At 37.6% G+C, this 19,805-nt stretch overlaps 1 protein-coding gene across 1 annotated transcript in view; it reads left to right on the top strand.

The window, feature by feature from the left end:
- Positions 1–19,543, top strand: part of LOC123520637 (DNA excision repair protein ERCC-6-like) — a 105,249-nt gene extending 85,706 nt beyond the window's left edge. Inside the window, 1 exon segment of the mRNA XM_045283117.1 lies at positions 16,512–19,543. Within this exon segment, the coding sequence (XP_045139052.1) occupies positions 16,512–18,528 (2,017 nt within the window). The 3' untranslated portion in view covers positions 18,529–19,543.
- The last annotated feature ends 262 nt before the right edge of the window (positions 19,544–19,805 follow it).

The following is a 19,805-nucleotide window of genomic DNA, read 5'->3' as shown; positions in this document are numbered from 1 at the left end:
CACCTTTTCCATGCTCCATCTCTTTTCTCCTTTGCCCTAGCACACCTTGCATTAAACTAATCTTTCTTTCCTTCTTCTTTAGGTCTATATTTTGGGACATATTCCCTGACTCCTGTTTTTTTATATTTCTGTAAATAAGTTATACTTTTCTTGCACTGTCTCTGAGTTTTCCATCTCCCAGTTAACATATTTGAAGTAGTTCTTGAGATTCTCAATATCAGCCTTTCTGTGATTTAATCGGTGTCCTTTGTATGAATCGCCTCTATCTTCCTTTCCCACTTCTATATCCATTTCTAATATTATATGGTCACTCTTTCCCAATGGGCACTTATATCTTATATCATTGTTCATTTGTATACCTCTTGTAAAAACTAGGTCCAATCTCGCCGGCTCATCGTTTCCTCTGAATCTTGTTTTCCTTTACTCTTTGGTCCATCATATTATCTATCATTAGGTTCAGGAATCTTTCTCCCCAGGTTTCTTCCCCATACCACTTTCATGATATTCCCAGTCCACTTCTTTGCAGTTGAAATCTCCTACTAATATCACTTTTCTCCTTTCTTTAATGATTCTCGTTAGACTCCTTATTATGTCATCAATCTTTATATTCTTGATTGGTCCATGAATTTGTTTTTGCTGGCACATATGTTACAATGATTGTTAACTCTTTTTTATTAATATGCATCTTAACATACAGTTCTGCTTTTCCTTCCCCACATTCCACTTGGTTTATCACAATCTCCTTCTTTAACATTGTCATGACTCTTCCTCCTCCTTTACCCCCTCTGTCTCTCCTCCATACAATATACCTATAATCCAAGTCTATATTGATTGCTTCATTTAGTTTTGTTTCAGCCAGGTATACAATATCCAGTTCTTCTTTGTGTAATCTCTTAATTCTAATTTACTTAATCAAACCCCGTCTATGTTCGTATACATAATTTTTAGTCTCTTGCCTTTATCACTTTTAGTTAAACTTGTTCCACTTTTTCCTCTTCCATCTCTTGTTTTTTTTTTTATATCTTTTTTATACCATTTCCTTATCCTGTCTCCTAGAATTTTCCAAAAAAATGCCTTTTTTTTCCTCTTATGACCTTTCATTATTTTATTTTTCCCGTTACTGCTGCCGCGAGTTCATTGTATCTCTTCCTTTCTTCCTCATTTATATATTTTTTTTTATATATATCGTTGCAATTTTCTGTTTCTCTGAGTTTTGTGGTTCTATTTAATATTTCTTCTGTTGCTGCTTGTGATTTTAGTAGTACAGGCAACCCCCATTTAACTAAGGGGTTACGTTCCTAAAAAACACTTCGTTATGCGAAACTTCGTTAAGCGAACCGATTATAACAAGTATAACCCCTCATTTGAACTTCCATTGAGAGTAAGCAAAGTGAGAGTGCATCATAGTACAGTAAAAGGTTTAATGAAAGTAAAAATTATGAAGTTAAACATTTAGGTAGTTTAATTTAAGTCATTATAATGTACACTAATGTATGTATGTACATAACTTTGTAATGTTGATGATCTTAACTTTATGAAGGAGGAGAGTGAAACAAATACACTAATCGGCAACCAGTGGAATGTAAACAAAGTGCGCATCATGGTACTGCATACAAAACTTATGTACCACATTTCCACAAGGCTTTCCATTTTATCCATTGTAGAGTCACAAGTTCTGGTGGTTCTTTAGCTTGCAAGGAAGATGAGGTCTCACTAGCCTTCTTAATAGAGTATCTTGACTTGAAAATAGTAGACAGTAGATGGAGTCAAGCCATGGTGGGAAGCAATGTTATTAGTTTTCTGGCCTCTCTTGTCTGTGAATAATACCCAGCTTCACTTGAGAGTAAGACACTTCCTGGTCTTCTTAGGAACGTTAGGCCACATTGCATTTTGGTGGTAAGTTGAACTAAGGAAGATGAGCTGCTGGTGACGCTGTTATGTTTTGACTGGGCAGTGAGTGGTGCGTGTGATCTTGATCTTGATCTTGATGCTACAGGTGACACAGAATTTCTTCTGAGTCAGGCGTTTGTATCGGCAGAGCCTGTGTTGTCCACGAGAGGCTTGATCTTGATCTTTATTCTATAGGTGTCTCAGGATTTCTCCTGAGGCAGGCCTTAGTACCAGCAGCTCCTGATGTATTCAAAAGCCTGTCAGCTTGCATGATACAGTGGAGCTTTCAAATTTGGAAAAAAATTACCAGGATAAAACTTCGTTAAAGCGAGTTTGATGTTCGTTAAACGAGCAGATGGTATTAAAATGAAACCTTCGTTAAACGGGGGTTGCCTGTATCTTAATTGGTCTTGTTGTTCCTTCTTGATATGGTCCCATTCTGTTTATTTCCTCTACTTTCTCTTCTAAGTTCTGTCTATCTTCGTCATTTAGATTTTTTAGTAGGTCTTTGACTGATTTCATTTCTTCTTTTTCTCTTCTTGGTCTATATTTTGTATATTTTTTAATTTAGTCCAAATACGATTACACTTTTTTTTCTGCAATTTCCCTAACTAGATTTTCTTTTGTCTTGAGGACTCCTATCATTTTGTTTGTCATAGTTTCATCTTTTTCTTTTAGTTGTTCTTGACAAGAATCACCTCCTGAAAATCATCCTTATGTTTCTTTATCTTGGACTCTCCATGCTTGTACTTCTTTTTTAATCATGTTCTGTACTCTTTCCTCTTCTTTATTTACTAGATCCTTCAGCTTCTCTTTTTGTTTCTCTCTCGGCTTTACCGAGTCCTTCTTCCATTTGCTTCATGTAGTTAGATACTTATTTTTTCAGTTCTTCGTTTTCCGCTCTTAGTCTAGCTTCGTTTTCTTCCACTTTTTTTTTTATCCTTTCACTCAGTTTTTGAAACTTTTTCCTGTTCTTCATTCTCTTTCATTCCCATATTCTCCTTTATTCATTTATCTAGTTTACGTTCAACAGTCAACACTCTCTTAAATAGTGAAGTACAGGCAAGCTCTGCTTAACAAAGGGGTTACGTTTCTAAAAAAACCTTCCTAAAGTGAAACTTCCTTAAGCGAATTGATTATAACAAGTTTAACCCCTGACTTGAACTTCCATTGAGAATAAACAAAGCAAGAGTGCATCATAGTACAGTGAAAGGTTTGATAAAAGTAAAAATTATGAAATTAAACATTTAGGCAGTTTAATTTAAGTCATTATAATGTACACTAACGTATGTATGTATGTAACTTTATAATGTTGATGATCTTAAATTTAAGAAGGGAGGGAGAGTGGAGCAGAAAAGACACTAACCGGCAACCTGTGAAATGTAAACAAAATGGCGCATCATTGTATCACATACAAAACTTATGTACCACATTTCCACAAGGCTTTCCATTTTATCCATTGAAGAGTCACGAGTTCAGATGGTTCTTTTAGCTTGCAAGGAAGATACGGTCTCACCAGCCTTCTTAATAGAGTCTGCTGACTTGAAAATAGTTGAGACAGTAGATGGAGTCAAGATGGTGGCAAGCATTGCTATTAGTTTTCTCGCCTCTGTCGTGTCTGTGAATAATATCCACCTTCACTTCAAGAGTAAGAGACTTCCTGGTCTTCTTGGCAACGCTAGGCGACATTGCAGGGCATTTTGAGAGAAGAGAAGAGAAGGCGAGCTGCTGGTGACACTACTATTGTTTTGAACAGGGGGAGTGAGTGGTGCGCGCATTGTCCACCAGAGGCGCTGGTGTATTCAATAGCCTGTTGGCTTGCATGATATGGCGGTGCTTTCAAACTTGGAAAAAATTACCTGGATAAAACTTCATCAAAGCGAGTTTGGTGTTCGTTAAAAGGCCGATGGTAGTAAAATGAAACCTTCGTTGTAGCGAAATTTCATTGTGTGAACCTTCGTTAAGAGGGGGGGGTTTGCCTGTATTTGCCATATCAAAACCTTCAAATGCGCTTACTCCTTCATCAACATATTCATCTTCTTTCATTCTTTCCCTAGTCTCATACCTGCATTTAGATGGAATCTCTTCTTTACACTTGATTTCATTAAAAACGAGTCTACACTACTCGCCCAGGCCACTGCAAATACTATACAACAGGTAGTGAAGATCAGCTGAGAGCGACTCCACTGCGTCCTTCCTTGAACGCGTCTGGTGTGTGTGTGTGTGTGTGTGTGTGTATTTACCGTATTTTACGGCTTGAAAGACGCTGCATCTTGGAAGACGCACCCTAATATTTGAAAGAAACTTCCAAGAAAAAAAAGTCATTCTCATACAAGAACGCGTTCACCATATACCCGACCACTGAACACAAAAAAGCTTCAGAAGCAAGGAGTCTGCAAGACACTGTTGTTTCACCACTCATTACAAATTTGCTGGAGCACTCACCACAAATTTAAAACTATGTAAATAAAAACACCATAGGTAAATACATATACACAGTGAAACAGTCCATCTCTTCTTGTTTTAGTGGCAGGCGATGGCATGTTTTGGACCTGTTGTTTACATTTCGGAATCACTTGTCTGATTGCCGAAACTGAACATGACAGTGCTGCAGTTTGTATTTATTTTATTTTGCAGTCGTGCTTCATAGGCTTTATCAATGTGAATACAATTAACAAGTGGAGTTTTGACTCTTGCTTGAATGAGTAAGCCACTTGGATGCTCTATCAATAAAGGTATAAAGGCACCTGGCATGATGTGTGTGCATTTGTGTACATGTATGTGTATATTGCAATGAGATGAGGGAGCGGCCCGTTTTCTCCACACGCTGAGTAGACTGCAGGAAGGATTATGGTATTGTAAAATACTTGTAACACCTAAGTACTGAGTGTACATAATATAAAAGGCTAAATTAAATGGTACTTAAGCTAACATCATAATGTAATGACTCAACATACAAATCCAGGTCGCTATCGGTCAAGTGTCCAAGCTCACTTGAAGTTGGGTGTTACCTTACAATACAACATTCATCTTGGAAGACGCACTAGTATTTTTCAGGGTATTTTTTAGGAAAAAAAGTGCATCTTGTAAGCCGTAAAATACGGTACCTAGTTGTAGTTTTACAGGCCTGGGCTTTATGCTCTTGTGGTCCCGTCTCCATATATACACTTATCCAATCTTACTTTAAAAGTATGCACACTCATTGCAGACACTACTTCTTCATTTAAACTGTTCCACATCTCAATACATCTTTGCGGAAAACTATATTTTTTAAGATCTCTCAGACATTTTCCTTTTCTCAGCTTTTTACTATGCGATCTTGTACTTCGAATGTCATATTCTTCTCTCAGGATCAGTTTCTCGTCATCCTCTTGGTCCATTCTGTTGATCAATTTATAAACTTGTATCAGATCTCCTCTCTCCCTTCTTTGTTCCAGGGTTGGTAGATCCATAGTCTTTAGTCTCTCCTCATATGTCATCCCTTCAAATTCTGGAACCATTCTTGTAGTCATTTTTTGTAGTCTCTCCAACTTCCTTATGTGTTTCTTTTTATGAGGGATCCACACCAATCCTTCATATTCCAATCTGGATCTTATTATAGTACTTATCAATTTCTTCATCATTTCTTTGTCCATGTAGTGAAATGCTACTCCAATATTCCTTAGCAAATTATATGTTTCTCTAAAAATTCTATCAATATGGCTTACCAGTTGATTGTTTTCTTCCATCGTCACTTCCTTTTTTATTTTCTCCATTTTACTCCATCTCCCATCTTATAGATTCCCATGGGTTGTCTTTCACTCTTTTCCATTTCCATGACATGGCTTTTGTTCACATTGAATTCCATTTCCCACTTTTTACTCCATTCCCAGATCTTATTTAGGTCTTCTTGAAGTATTTCAAAATTCTCTTTTTGCTTTATAACTCTGCACAGTTTCCTATCATCTGCAAACAGATTTATGTAGTTGTTCACTCCTTCTGGCATGTCGTTAATATAAATGAGGAAAAGTATTGGTGCCAATACTGACCCCTGTGGCACTCCGCTTTCTACTGCTCTCCACTTGGACTTCATATCTTTAACTACCGTCCTTATTTCTCTCCCCCTCAAATAATTTTCTATCCATCTCAATGTGCTTTCTTTTAAGCCACCCTTCTCCTCTAACTTCCATAGTAATCTTGCATGTGGCACTTTGTCAAATGCCTTTTTTAAATCCAAATAAATACAGTCAACCCATCCCTCTCTCTTTCTTGTACTCTATCAACTATTCTAGAATAGAAACTCAATAAATTAGTTACACACGACCTCTTTTCTAAAACCAAATTGGCTATTTGATATTAATTTGTTGTCTTCAAGGAACTTGATCCATTGTTTCTTTATTATTCTTTCACACATCTTGCATATTACACTAGTTAGTGATACCGGTCTGTAATTTAAAGGTTCTTCCTTCCTTCCGCTCTTATATATGGGAACCACCTCGGCTCTTTTCCATTCTACTGGTACTGTTCCATTTCCTATTGAGCATTTTATGATGATGTATATAGGACTTGCTAGTTCTTCCCTACATTCTTTCAGTATTCTGCCTGAGAGTTCATCCGGTCCCATTGCCTTCTCTTAATCCAGTTCCTTCATTAACTCTTATTTCAAGCTTGGTTAATTTAATCTATTTCATATAGAGTGTCTCTATTATCCTGTGGCCTTTCAAATTTGGATTCCTTAGTAAAGACCTCCTGGAATTTATTATTTAATAGTTCTGCCATACATTTTGGGTCTTCCAACATCCCGTTCTCTCCTTTTAACCGTTCTATTGTTTCTTTTTGCCTAATTTTTCCATTTATGAATCTGTAGAACAATTTTGGCTGTTCCTTACATTGTGTGTGTGTGTGTGTGTGTGTGTGTGTGTGTGTGTGTGTGTGTGTGTGTGTGTGTGTATTTTACCTATTTGTATTTACCTATTTGTGTATTACAGGGCCCGAGCTAAGCTCTCTGTGTCCTGTCTCCTTGTCCATTCCTGTCATATCTCTCTTTCATCTAGTTGACACACAACGCGTCAACGACATCACTGCTCAGTTTATTCCACTTATCAATGCTACGATGCGAGAAACTGTATTTTCTCACGTCATTTAGACAGATGTCCTTTATTAGCTTTTTTCCATGTCCTCGGAGATGATTACTTGTGGTCACCTTTATCAACTCTCTATCCAGTATGTCAATCTTATTCACCGATTTATACATAGTTATCATGTCTCCTCTTGTTCTTCTCTCTTCTAATGTGGTCAACCCCAGCTTCCTCAGTCTTTCCTCATAGTCTAACTCCCTGAGTCCTGGTACCATCCTTGTTGCCAGCCTCTGTACCCTTTCCACCTTCTTCACATTTTTCTTCATATGCGGTGACCAGACACATGCTGCATATTCTAACTGGGGTCTTATTAAGGTACATAATATCTTCTTCATCATTCCTTCATCTAGGTAGTGGAATGCAAGGCCAATATTTTGAAGCATGTTGTATGTTTTCCAAAAAATCTTGTTAATGTGTTTCTCTGGTGACAGGGTGTTTTGCACGGTTACTCCTAAGTCTTCTCCTCATTGGTCTCTTTAATTTTCTCATCACCCAGCCTGTAATCCCTGTTTGGTCTTTATCTACTTCTTCCTATTTTCATAACATGGGTCTTGTCTATATTAAATTCCATCTTCCACTCCTTACTCCACTCATATATTTTATCAAGATCTTCCTGTAACTTGTTACAATTTTCCACATTCTTTACTCTCCTCATAATTTTAGTATCGTCCGCGAACATGTTCATGTAACTGTCAATTCCTACTGGCATATCATTAACATAAATCAAAAACATGATGGGACTAAGCACTGACCCTTGTGGAACTCCACTGGTTACCTTCTTCCACTCGGACTTCCTTCCTCTCACCACTGTTCTCATTTCCCTTCCCATTAAGTAATTTTCCATCCATTTTGCTAGTTTATCATTTACTCCTCCAATCATCTTTAGTTTCCACATCAGCCTATTGTGTGGTACTTTATCAAAGGCCTTTCTCAAGTTTAGGTAGATAGCATCCACCCATCCCTCTCTATGTTGTAGTATGTCAGTCACTCTTGAATAAAAACATAATAAATTGGATACACATGATCTTCCTTTTCTGAAACCAAACTGCCTTTCACTCAGAATGTTTTCACTTTCTAGATACTCACTCCACTTAGCTTTAATTACTTCTTCACATACCTTGCACAATATACTAGTCAACGATACTGGTCTATAATTTAGCGGTTCCATTCTACTACCATTCTTATATATAGGCACAATGTCAGCTCTTTTTCACTCTTTCGGGACTAATCCTGTTCGTATGGAGGTTTCCACAATATCAAATACGGGGTTCAACAATTGATCCTTACATTCATTTAGCAACCTCCCAGATATGCCATCAGGCCCCATTGATTTATTAATATCCAGATTGCTTATAATTTTCCTTACATCTTCATTAGTAACCATGATGTCCTGCATTTGCTTTATTTCCGTAGGCCTTCCTCCCATAAAATGCTCCTCCTTTGTAAACACTTTGCAAAAGTTGTCGTTCAAAATTTCAGCTATATCTCCAGCATCTTCATATACTTCTTCCCCATTTTTTACCTTTTCTATTGCCTCCCTTTTATTTAGTTTTCCATTTATGAATTTGTAAAACATTTTTGTGTGTGTATTTACCTATTTGTATTTACCTATTTGTGTATTACAGGACCCGAGCTAAGCTCTCTGTGTCCTGTTTCCTTGTCCATTCCTGTCATATCTCTCTTTCATCTGATTGACACACACAGCATCAACGACATGACTGCTCAGTTTATTCCACTTATCAATGCTACGATGCGGGAAACTGTATTTTCTCATGTCATTTAGACAGATGTCCTTTATTAGCTTTTTTCCATGTCCTCGGAGATGATTACTTGTGGTCACCTTTATCAACACTCTATCCAGTATGTCAATCTTGTTCACCAATTTATACATAGTTATCATGTCTCCTCTTGTTCTTCTCTCTTCTAATGTGTGTGTGTGTGTGTGTGTGTGTGTGTGTGTGTGTGTGTGTGTGTGTGTGTGTGTGTGTGTGTGTGTGTGTGTGTGTGTGTATTCACCTAGTTGTATTCACCTAGTTGTAATTTTACAGGGCCTGGGTATCATACTCGTGTGGCCCCATCTCCATATCTACACACATCCAACTTTCCTTTAAAACTGTGCACACTCCTCGCTGACACCACCTCCTCACTCAAACCATTCCACACCTCCACACATCTTTGTGGGAAACTATAGTTTTTCACATCCTTCAAGCATATTCCTTGGCTATCTTTTACTATGCGATCTTGTAGTTCTACTTAAGTTTTCCTCTCTCAACATCATTTGCTCATTATCCACTTCATCCAGTCCACTCAACAGTTTATAAACCTGTATTAAATCTCCTCTTTCTCTTCTTTGTTCCAAGGTAGGCAAATTAATTTCTTTTAATCTCTCCTCATAGGTCATTTCTGCCAATTCCGGAACCATTTTGTTGCCATTCTCTGCAATCTCTCCAACTTCCTTATATGCTTCTTTTTATAAGGGGACCAAACCACTCCAGCATATTCCAATCTTGGTCTAATTACCATACTAATTAATTTCTTCATCATATCTTTATCCATATAATGGAAGGCTAATCCAATATTTTTTATCAAATTATATGTTTCTCCAAACATCTTATCAATATGAGCCTCAAACTGCCCATGGTCTTGTATTATCACTCCCAAATCCTTTTCCTTTTCCACCTTTTTCAACACTACTTCTTCACCCATCTTATATGACCCTCTTGGCCGTCTTCCACTCTTTCCCATCTCCATCACATGACTCTTGCTCAGATTAAATTCCATTTGCCACCTCTTGCTCCACTCCCAAATCTTATCCAGGTCTGCCTGTAAAATTTCACAATCTTCTTCACTCTTCACACACCTACACAACTTCGCATCATCCGCAAACAAATTAATATAACTGTTTACTCCCTCTGGCATGTCATTTATATATACCAGGAAAAGTATTGGTGCCAGCACTGAGCCTTGTGGGACTCCACTCTCCACCACCAACCAGTCCGACCTTGCATCCCTTATTACCGTTCTCATCTCCCTCCATCTCAAGTAGTTTTCCATCCACTTTAACACTTTTCCTTTCAGTCTTCCATAAATCTCTACTTTCCATAACAGTCTCTTGTGAGGTACCTTGTCAAAAACTTTCTTTAAATCCAAATATACACAGTCCGTCCATCCCTCTCTCTCCTGTATTTTGTCAACCACTCTTGAATAAAAGCTCAGTAGATTTGTTACACATGACCTCCCTTTCCTGAAGCCAAATTGATGATCCGATAATAACTTATGATCCTCCAGGAACCGTATCCAATATTTCTTTATCACCCTCTCACAAATCTTACCGACCACACTTGTTAGAGACACAGGTCTATAGTTAAGAGGCTCTTCCTTACTGCCTCCCTTATAAATGGGCACCACTTCAGCTCTCTTCCACTCTACTGGTACTTCCCTGTTTCTAATGAGCACCTTATAATATCATATAATGGATCAATCAATTCTTCTCTACACTCCTTCAATAATTTTCCTGAAACTTCATCTGGTCCCATTGCTTTATCATCTTTAAGTTCCTCCAACATTTTATATAACTCCTTTTTAGGTATCTTAATGTCCTCCATGTGCACATTTCCTTGTATATTCTGTGGCTTTACAAACATTGTTTCTTTAGTAAATACTTGCTGAAACCTATTATTTAGCAATTCCGCTATATTCTTAGTGTGTGTGTGTGTGTGTGTGTGTATTTACCTAGTTGTATTTATCTAGTTATTGTACAGGATTCAAGCGGGGCTCATAGTGTCTTGTCTCTGTATCTCCATGTATCTAAATTTTCTGTAAAGTTGTGCACATTATGTGCTGTAACAACTTCATTATTCAATGCATTCCACTTCTCCACCGTTCTGTGTGGAAAACTGTATTTTCCAATATCCTTCACACACTGCCTCATCCCAATCTTTTTTACATGTCCTCTTGTCCTTCTATCTTTTTCTGTCACCAGCACCAGGTCTTCCTTGTCTATCTTTTCAATGCCATTGACATCTTGTACATTGTTATTAGGTCCTTCCTTGAGTTGCTAACTCTGTACAGCATCCTTAACCATCTATGTATAGGGTTCCACTCCATACATGTATTGGGGTTCCACTCATACTGTTTTTTTTAGACAAGGTGGAATCAAAAGCTTGTCATCAACTCCTCTCTTCTAATTGACTGTCTTCAGCCTCTTTTTCACTGCCTCAGTGTTGCATCTCTTGCTATTTTTTACCAGTATTTTTATGCTAACTGCTCTTCTGATATTACTAACTGCATGGCTCACCTCCTTACACTCTGCATAAGACTTTCTTCTTTCTCTCACCCCTATTCTATCCATCTCTAATGCAAAAATTAACAAATATTCTCAATCATTCATCCTTTTCTTTCGAACTACTTGCCAGCTTTTGTATTTCCACCTTAACATAACATAACATAAATAATAGGATAACAAAGGGCCACCAGAGCCCATCTAGGTTATCCTGTATCAGTCGCACAGCGACCTCGTCATCAGTACTTAAAGATACACTTACAAGTACACAATACATTATATACTAATTGTAAATATTTGGCCCATTAACAGGTCTAAGTCCTGCAGCGAATTTTTCTACAATCTGTGATCCCCATACATGGGGATCATGTCTTGTTTAACTATAGTAAACTTCTTATAAAAACTATCATGCAGCGCTATACATAATTATAAATCTAATAAATTTAAGTGCTTATCTAATCTGTTTTTAAACATTGTCAAACTAGTGCTATTTACAACCCTCTCTGGCAATGCATTCCAGAAGTCTACCACCCTATGACTAAAGAAATATTTTATTATATCTAACCTGCAGCCTTGCTTTCTAATCTTCCTGCCATGATTTCTAGTCCTATTTCCCTCCTCTAAGGTAAAGAAAGATCTCACATCTATGTAGTTTGTATCTGAGAAAATTTTAAATAACTCTTATCATATCCCTCTTATACATCTTCTCTCAAATGAAAACATGTTTAATCCCTTTAATCTATCTCTATACTCTAGGCGCTTTAATGCTGATATCATCCTAGTTGCTCTTCTCTGAACTGCTTCTAACATGTTGATATCCTGCCTATAATGGGGTGACCAGGCCTGTATGCAATACTCTAAATGGGGCCTAACATAGGAATTATATAAACTACGCACCACCTCCTTACTTTTATAATTAACATTTCTATTTATAAAACCCAGGATCCTATTTGCCCTATTTCTTGCTTCTAAACATTGCTGTGAAAATTTCATAGTCCTGTCTATCACTACTCCTAAATCCTTTCCCTCCTCTACTGCCTCTTGCCAACATCCCTCCATCTCATAGCTAAAGTTTGTGTTGTCTTTACCTAAATGCATAACCTGACACTTTTTAGAATTAAACTCCATCTGCCACCTGTCTGCCCATGCTATCAGCCTGTCCAGGTCTCGTTGTATTCTGTAATTGTCCTTTTACCCTGTACTGCACATGCTATCTTAGTATCATCTGCAAACTTTGATACTTTGCTACTAATTCCTATATCTAAATCGTTAATGTACACCAAGAAAAGAAGAGGTCCTAGCACTGATCCTTGGGGTACCCACTAACCACTTCCTTCCACTCAGACATTGCCCCATTTAATACTACTCTCTGTTTCCTATCAGAAAGCCATTCACTAATCCAATCAACTAACCTACCCCTATCCCATGTAGTCTCAATTTGTACACTAGCCTCCTATGCGGTACCTTATCAAACGCCTTGCTAAAATCTAGATATATAACATCTATGCTATTTCCATCATCTAACTCCTTGGTAATATATTCTAAGATATCGAGCAAATTTGTAAGACAGGACCTCCTGATCTAAAGCCATGTTGGGTATCTCTAATTAATCTATTCTCATTTAAATGCTCCCAAATACTACCCTTAATGATTTTCTCTAGTATCTTACATACTATACTAGTTAAACTGATCGGTCTATAATTATTCACATCATCCTTCCTACCTTTTTTAAATATTGGTGTAACATTAGCTAACTTCCAGTCCTGAGGTATCTCAGCAAACCTAAGTGATCTTTCAAAGATTAACTTAAGTGCTTCAGAAATACTGTCTACACCCTCCCTAAGTACTCTGGCATGCTCATCAGGACCACTAGCTTTCCTATCGTCTAGTTCAAGAATAAATTTCCTAATAATTCCCGGTTTTATATCAATATTTTCTAAAGCTCTTAAACTACTTGTCGCACTGTTTGTAACAGGATTTCCTATTCTTTCCCTAGTAAATACTGAAGAAAATTGTTCATTCAATAATTCTACTATGTCTTCATTTTGATCCACTACTACACCATCTTTTCTGAGTGGTCCAATCCTATCCTTATTTCTTTTATCACTGACCTTGTAATAACTATATAATTTTTGGGATCTTTACTCCCAGCTCTAGCTAGTTTTATCTCTGCCTGCCTTTTACTTTTTTATAACCTTACTCAAATCATCTCTGACCTGTCTGTACCTAATCAAATCTACATCTTCCCACTTTTCTGCAACTCTCTATATGCCCTCTTCTTCTCTCTGATCTGTCTACCTATCTCATGAGTCCACCATAATGGCTTCCTGTTTCTCTGCCTTATATCTTTGTAAGGGATACACTGCATCACTATACCCTTTACTACAACCTTAAAAATATCCCACATCTCCTGTGCAGTTTTATTTCCAAAACTATCTTCCCAGTTTACCTCTCCTAATAACTGACGTAACCTACCATAATTGCCTTTCTGATAGTTTGGGACTCTAGTCTTATTCACTATATTATCCCTACTGGAATTAATGATAAATCTAATTATATGATGGTCACTGTTTGCTAAAGTCTCTCCTACCTCAACTTCCTTTAAACAATGCTCAATATTTGTTAGTACTATGTCTAAAACCTTCCTCCCCCTAGTAGGTTTATCTACCATCTGCACTAAATAGTTATCCTGAAAACTTTCCATAAACTTATTTTCACTAGCATCTCCTACCATCCTCTCCCAGTTTACTGACTTAAGATTAAAATCCCTAAGATAATTGTCTGACTAGTACACCCCTATTTATCTCATCTACCATAAGGTTGTCTACATCTGCTGACTGGTTAGGTGGTCTATAAAAGCTCCTACTCTAATAACCTTACTTTTGTTTACTCTAACATCCAGCCATAAGGACTCTACTCTGTTATCTACCTTAATACCATTAACCTGACTGGAAATGAAGGATTTTTTTACATAAATAACTACTCCTCCACCTATCCTACCAATTCTCTGGTGTAAATACATAATGTATCCATCTACTTCATATTCTTTCCTATTTTCCTAAACTTTTCCTCATTTACCCATGCCTCTGTGACACATACAACATCTAAGCCCTCCTCAACTATATAACTAGATAACTTGTCCTTGTTCCTAAGACTCCTGGCATTTACATAAAAACATTTAAGTCCTGCTACCTTCCTAGATGCTGTCTCCTTATTTGGAATCCTAATCTTATTCTCTCTTATTTGCACCTGGAAATCTTTCCTAATCATTTCACTATCTCTGTTTATCCTATCTAATTTATGTGTAACATCTTTCTTCTGGAATGCATTTGCTACCTCACCCCCTACATTCCATCCCAACTCCCCCCTCCAGACATCCACTCAGCACATCCACACCCTTCCTACTCAGATGCACACCATCCCTAGCATACAAATCCTTTCGCCCATAGAACCTATCCCATACATCCTATCCCACATCCTTACACATCCCTTTTACCCGATCATTCACACCAATGGCCCTAGACAACCATTCCCTGCTAACATACACACGAGGTAAGATTCCTGACACTACACACCTCCTACCACTCTCCCTTATCTTGCCTAACATTTCTCGAAATCTTGCCACTAACTCCTCCGACCCACCTGCTCTGACATCGTTCCCACCTACGTGCAAAACTACTACACCCTCCCTCTCCATCCCCCCAACTCTCTTCTGCACCTCCTCACTCACTGCCTTCACACCTGCACCAGGCATACACAAGTTCGTCCTTCTATCCCTGTCTTTCCCACAGAAAGTGCTATCTAAGTACCTAACCTGAGAGTCACCCACCACACACACCTGAGGTGTGCTAGCCACAACCCTCCTCCTCCTCTCCTCTACCCCCTTCTCTCTCCTTTCACTCACCACAACCACCTCATTCACTCCACACGCACTCTCCCCCTCCCCTTCCAACAAACCGAACCTATTTTCACACTCAACAGGTATAGTGCTATCCTCCCTAACTGCCTCCGCTTTCCTTCCCCTCGCAACCTGCCATCTCTGCCCATCCTGACTACTATCTTTCCCAGTCTGGCTTGCCTGTTCCCTCTTCCCTACTCTGCTCTTCCCAACAGAGGGCCAAGCCATCCTGTCGCCCTCAGAAGGTCCAACCTTCGGCCTAACACTGATCTCCTGCCCAATTTTTTCCACTGCCTCCCCAAGCCTCTTAACCTCCTCCTTCAACTCAAAGATGAGAACTTCGTTCGCACTTTTCCCCTCACTTAGCTTTCTCATTTCCTCTCGCAATTCTCGGTGCTCAAGAGAAAGAACTAAATTCTCGCTCTTGAGCCTACACACCATACACTCAGAAAAGTCAACGACCTTCCTGTCATGCCCACACATCTCACACACAACAAACTCGCCCAATCTCACCTCAACACTCTCTTTCACGCACTCAATCACACTCTGATATACCTCAGTAGCTACCGCCATACTAATTTACAATCTGTTAACTCACAAGAACACTATACGTAGCTAACAAACAAATAAAAATAATTGGTGATGGCGGGGTGGGGGAACCGCGGTGGTGGGGGGCCTAAGTGAGGTCAACTAATCCTCTTTCAAGGTCAACTTGACGGTTACAAGCCTAGTCTCTTCACTCTACCAAAATACTTTTAATTCACAAACACTGATTCTAAGCACTATTTCACTCTAATCTAACACTTGCAGTACACACTTTCACTTCACTAACACTCAAAAGCACCACACACAGACACCAAGCACAAACACCACTTGCTAACTATAAAAACAATAGCCAAAAACGGAGCGCACACACAACACGTCCACTCGCCACCGCAGCTACTCTGGCTATAACTTGAATTAATTCAAGAGGCAGGTTTCCAAGATATTTATATTGTACTTCTGACTAATAATTTCAACTCTACAGGGACCAGCACCTCACTGGGCCTTTTTTTCTCTCTCCCCTTGACAAATTTTTGTCTACAAAAAAGACAAATGAAAAAAAAAGTAAATAAATAATATAAATCAAATGACTAACTAAATGAATAAACAGATAGATAAATAAATACTTGTTATTAATATTCCTTTCAAATGTCCAGTGGGCAGCAGTTTTTATGGCCTTCATATATAGAATTTTTAAATGTACATAAACATTTCAACAAGTATTAGTTTTTTACTAAGAATATTTTTAAAGCATTTCTTAACAAAACATTTATTCTATCAGGTTACTAATGGCTGGTACTATTGAGGAGAAGATCTACCATCGACAAATCTTCAAGCAGTTTCTGACCAACCGTGTCTTGAAAGATCCTAAGCAGCAAAGATTTTTTAAAACCAATGATCTTTATGAGCTTTTTTCTCTGACTGAGGGTGAAAAAGAGAAAACAGAATCATCTGCCATTTTTGCTGGGACAGGTTCAGAAATAAAACTTGGAGTGAAAAAGAAGAAAAAAAGTGAGCAAAGTGAGGAAGGAAATCTTGATCAACATGGAAATAGAGAAGCTTGTAATAAGGTGGAGGTGAGCTCTTTGCCTAAAGGTAGAGTATTTGGAAATGATAATCCAACAAACAAAACACAAAATAAGAGCCACAAAAGAAAGAAAAGTACAAGTAGTGCTGTTTCAGTTGAAAATGTAGATAAAGATAGTGCACAAGTAGGTCTTAACCAAGTGGAGAAAATGAAGGAACTTGCAAAACTCATCAGCAAAAAGATTGGGAGCACAAAAACATCACATGTTGAACCTGTAGACTCCATCCATTTAGACTCCTCACTGAAACAGGAAGGTAAAGCTGATATTACAGGTTTGGATTCCTTACCCAAAGCAGAAGGTAAAGATGGTGATAAAAGCTCTAGTAATGTATTACCAAATGATGATGTGGAAATAAAAATGAGTGAAAACAACATGGATGAGGTAAAACCAGGAAAACCTGTAGAAGATTTCAAAATCAGTAAACCATATGCTGTGGAAAAAATAGCAGATATGAAATTTTTTACAAAGACAGAAATATCTGGTATAGAAGATTTGCCATTTTCATGTGAAGATGTATCAGATCAGCAAGGACAGGAAGAGAGATTTACAAAGCTTGCAAATCCTGATATATGTTTGAAAAGCAATGAAGAAAAATCAAAGCCTTCAAAAAGTGTACTTTTTTCAGCATTAAGTTTAGGAATTTATGAAGGAGAAAGAAGCAAGTATCAAGAAATGCATTCAGACAAGTTTGAAATAAATAGTGATTTGAATACAGAACAGATTAAGCATAGAGACAAACATAAGAAAAAAAACAAAGATAAAAGCAAGGAAGAACACAAAGAACATCATAAGAAAGGGAAAAAGTTTGAAGGAATGCGCATTGAATATTTAGCAAAGAAGAGAAAATATAAAAAAACAGAGCAAGAGGAAATGGAAGAAAAAGAGCTTTCAAAGTCTCAGGACCAATATGTTTTAGAAAAACTCTTTAAAAAATCAGGTATCCATGGTGCTCTCAGCCATGATGTCATTATGAATAATAGTGATCCAGACTACCTGCTGGTGGAAGGGGAAGCTGAGAGAGTGGCCAAGGAGGCTCTGAAGGCTGTGAGAGCTTCTCGAACACGGTGCTTTAGGCCTCTGCCCATAGAAAGTAAACCATCATCTCTTGGAAAAACTACACCTAAATTTGGGAAAAATAAGAACCAGATATTCAAGGAAGTCACTTACATGGGAGGTAATAAGATGAAGGATGGAAGTTATAAGGAACAGAAAATTCCTATGTTTAGTGGAGGATTTGAGGAGGTGAAAGATAATGAGTTAAAAGATTCCACTGATTTGAAGGAAGGCAGTGAGAGCAAGCTGAACACTGTTTTAAGTAATGAACAAGGTGTGGGATCAAGTGGTATCCTTTCATCATGTCAGTTGCTCTCCCGCATGCGACAGAGAAACAAGGGGATTGCTCTTGAATCTGAGAATGAGGAAGAGGATGATTATGATCCTGATTATCCATCTACAGCACCAGTGGATGAGGAGAGTTTAGAACCTGAAGTACAGGAAAACATTGACCTCTTAGCTGACATTAGAAATTTTGTAGCATTTCAGGCAGAGATTGATGGGCAAGCTAGCACTCAGGAAATATTATCAAGATTTCAGGAACGTTTGCCAGCCAGCCAAACTCCTTTCTTTAAAGCTCTCCTCACTCAAATTTGTGACTTTCACAGGGATAACAGTGGCAAAGGTATTTGGTCCTTAAAAGGGGAATTTAGGTAATAAATAACTAATGATAAAAATGCAAGAGAAATTTTCATTTGCCTCATACTGTTAGAGATAATAGAAAGTCATTGTGTTTTCTCTTATGTAAACATTTTTGTTGCAAATATAAATGGGGACATAATGAAAAAGAAAAGAAAAAGGTTTGTGAAAGCTTTTGTCATCTTGTTTTGCATAAACAGATTATGAGAGTGATTTCCAATCTGTTTGTTCTGTATTGCAGATTATGGATGTTTGTAGTGTTATGTGTCCCTGCATCTCAGGAACTTGATTTATTTCATATATTTTTATACATGCCTTGTACAAAATATGGTATTACATAGCAAATGTTTATATTAGTACAACTTTATACCATTCTGTAAAGAAGGTCATGAATATTCATGGAACTTCGTTCATTGATAGATTAATATAAGACTAATAGTTTCATCAGGATTCACATTTATCACAGAACTGGTCTTCTTTCAAAGTAGCATGGCATATTATAAAGAACAGTTACCCAAAGTACAGATTTTTTATTTTTTTTATATTTATTTATTTATTTATTTTTTTTTTTTTTATCTTTTACCTGAGTTTGTTTGTGGGTAAGCAAAATTAATTTGCAATACTATTTCTATTTCCCTCTCAAATCATCATCTTTTTCCTTTTTGAGACCTATAACTTGTTCTTTGGAAGATGGATGCTAAACTGTGAGGATTAAATATGGCATCCAGGGATTTTTCACAGCCAAGTAAGATTCTCCTTCTTGTAAAATTGATAACTTAATTTCTTTTTTGAAGAGTAATATGATATTGATATACAGTTAGTATTTTGTAGTTTTTGGTAGTCATTTAGTCAGTTATTAGTGTTCTGTATTCCACAAAATTTTGGGGTCTATGTGGTCTTATACAGTACTTCATGCTGCATCAGTGTATCACTGTCTTGAATATTGAGAACCGACCAATGATAAAGAGTATTACAACATGATTTTATTAAATACGATGATGTCATCTGTGATAATAAATTTTTTTTTACTGAAGTTTATAGTCTTTAACTGCTTCCTGTAATTCTTTGCAGTGTGGAGCACATGGCAGACTGTAAAGTACAGGCAATAGTACTGATCAGTAACTAGTAGTACAAATTCGTTAAGGTCCATTAACATCTGCATGTCTTGAGCCAGCCAGTCAATACAGAGGTGCCGACTTCTTACCAAGGGGACACTACGTGAATATTTACTAAAGTGGATCAAAACTGACATGGTACTTGAGGTGTTGGCTGTATCTGTCCATGCTATTGCCACC

The sequence above is a fragment of the Portunus trituberculatus genome, chromosome 47 (genome assembly GCF_017591435.1).
Source record: "Portunus trituberculatus isolate SZX2019 chromosome 47, ASM1759143v1, whole genome shotgun sequence".
Lineage (NCBI taxonomy): Eukaryota > Metazoa > Arthropoda > Malacostraca > Decapoda > Portunidae > Portunus > Portunus trituberculatus.
Note: the sequence above shows the minus strand (reverse complement) of the source record. Positions and strands in the feature narration are given on the sequence as shown.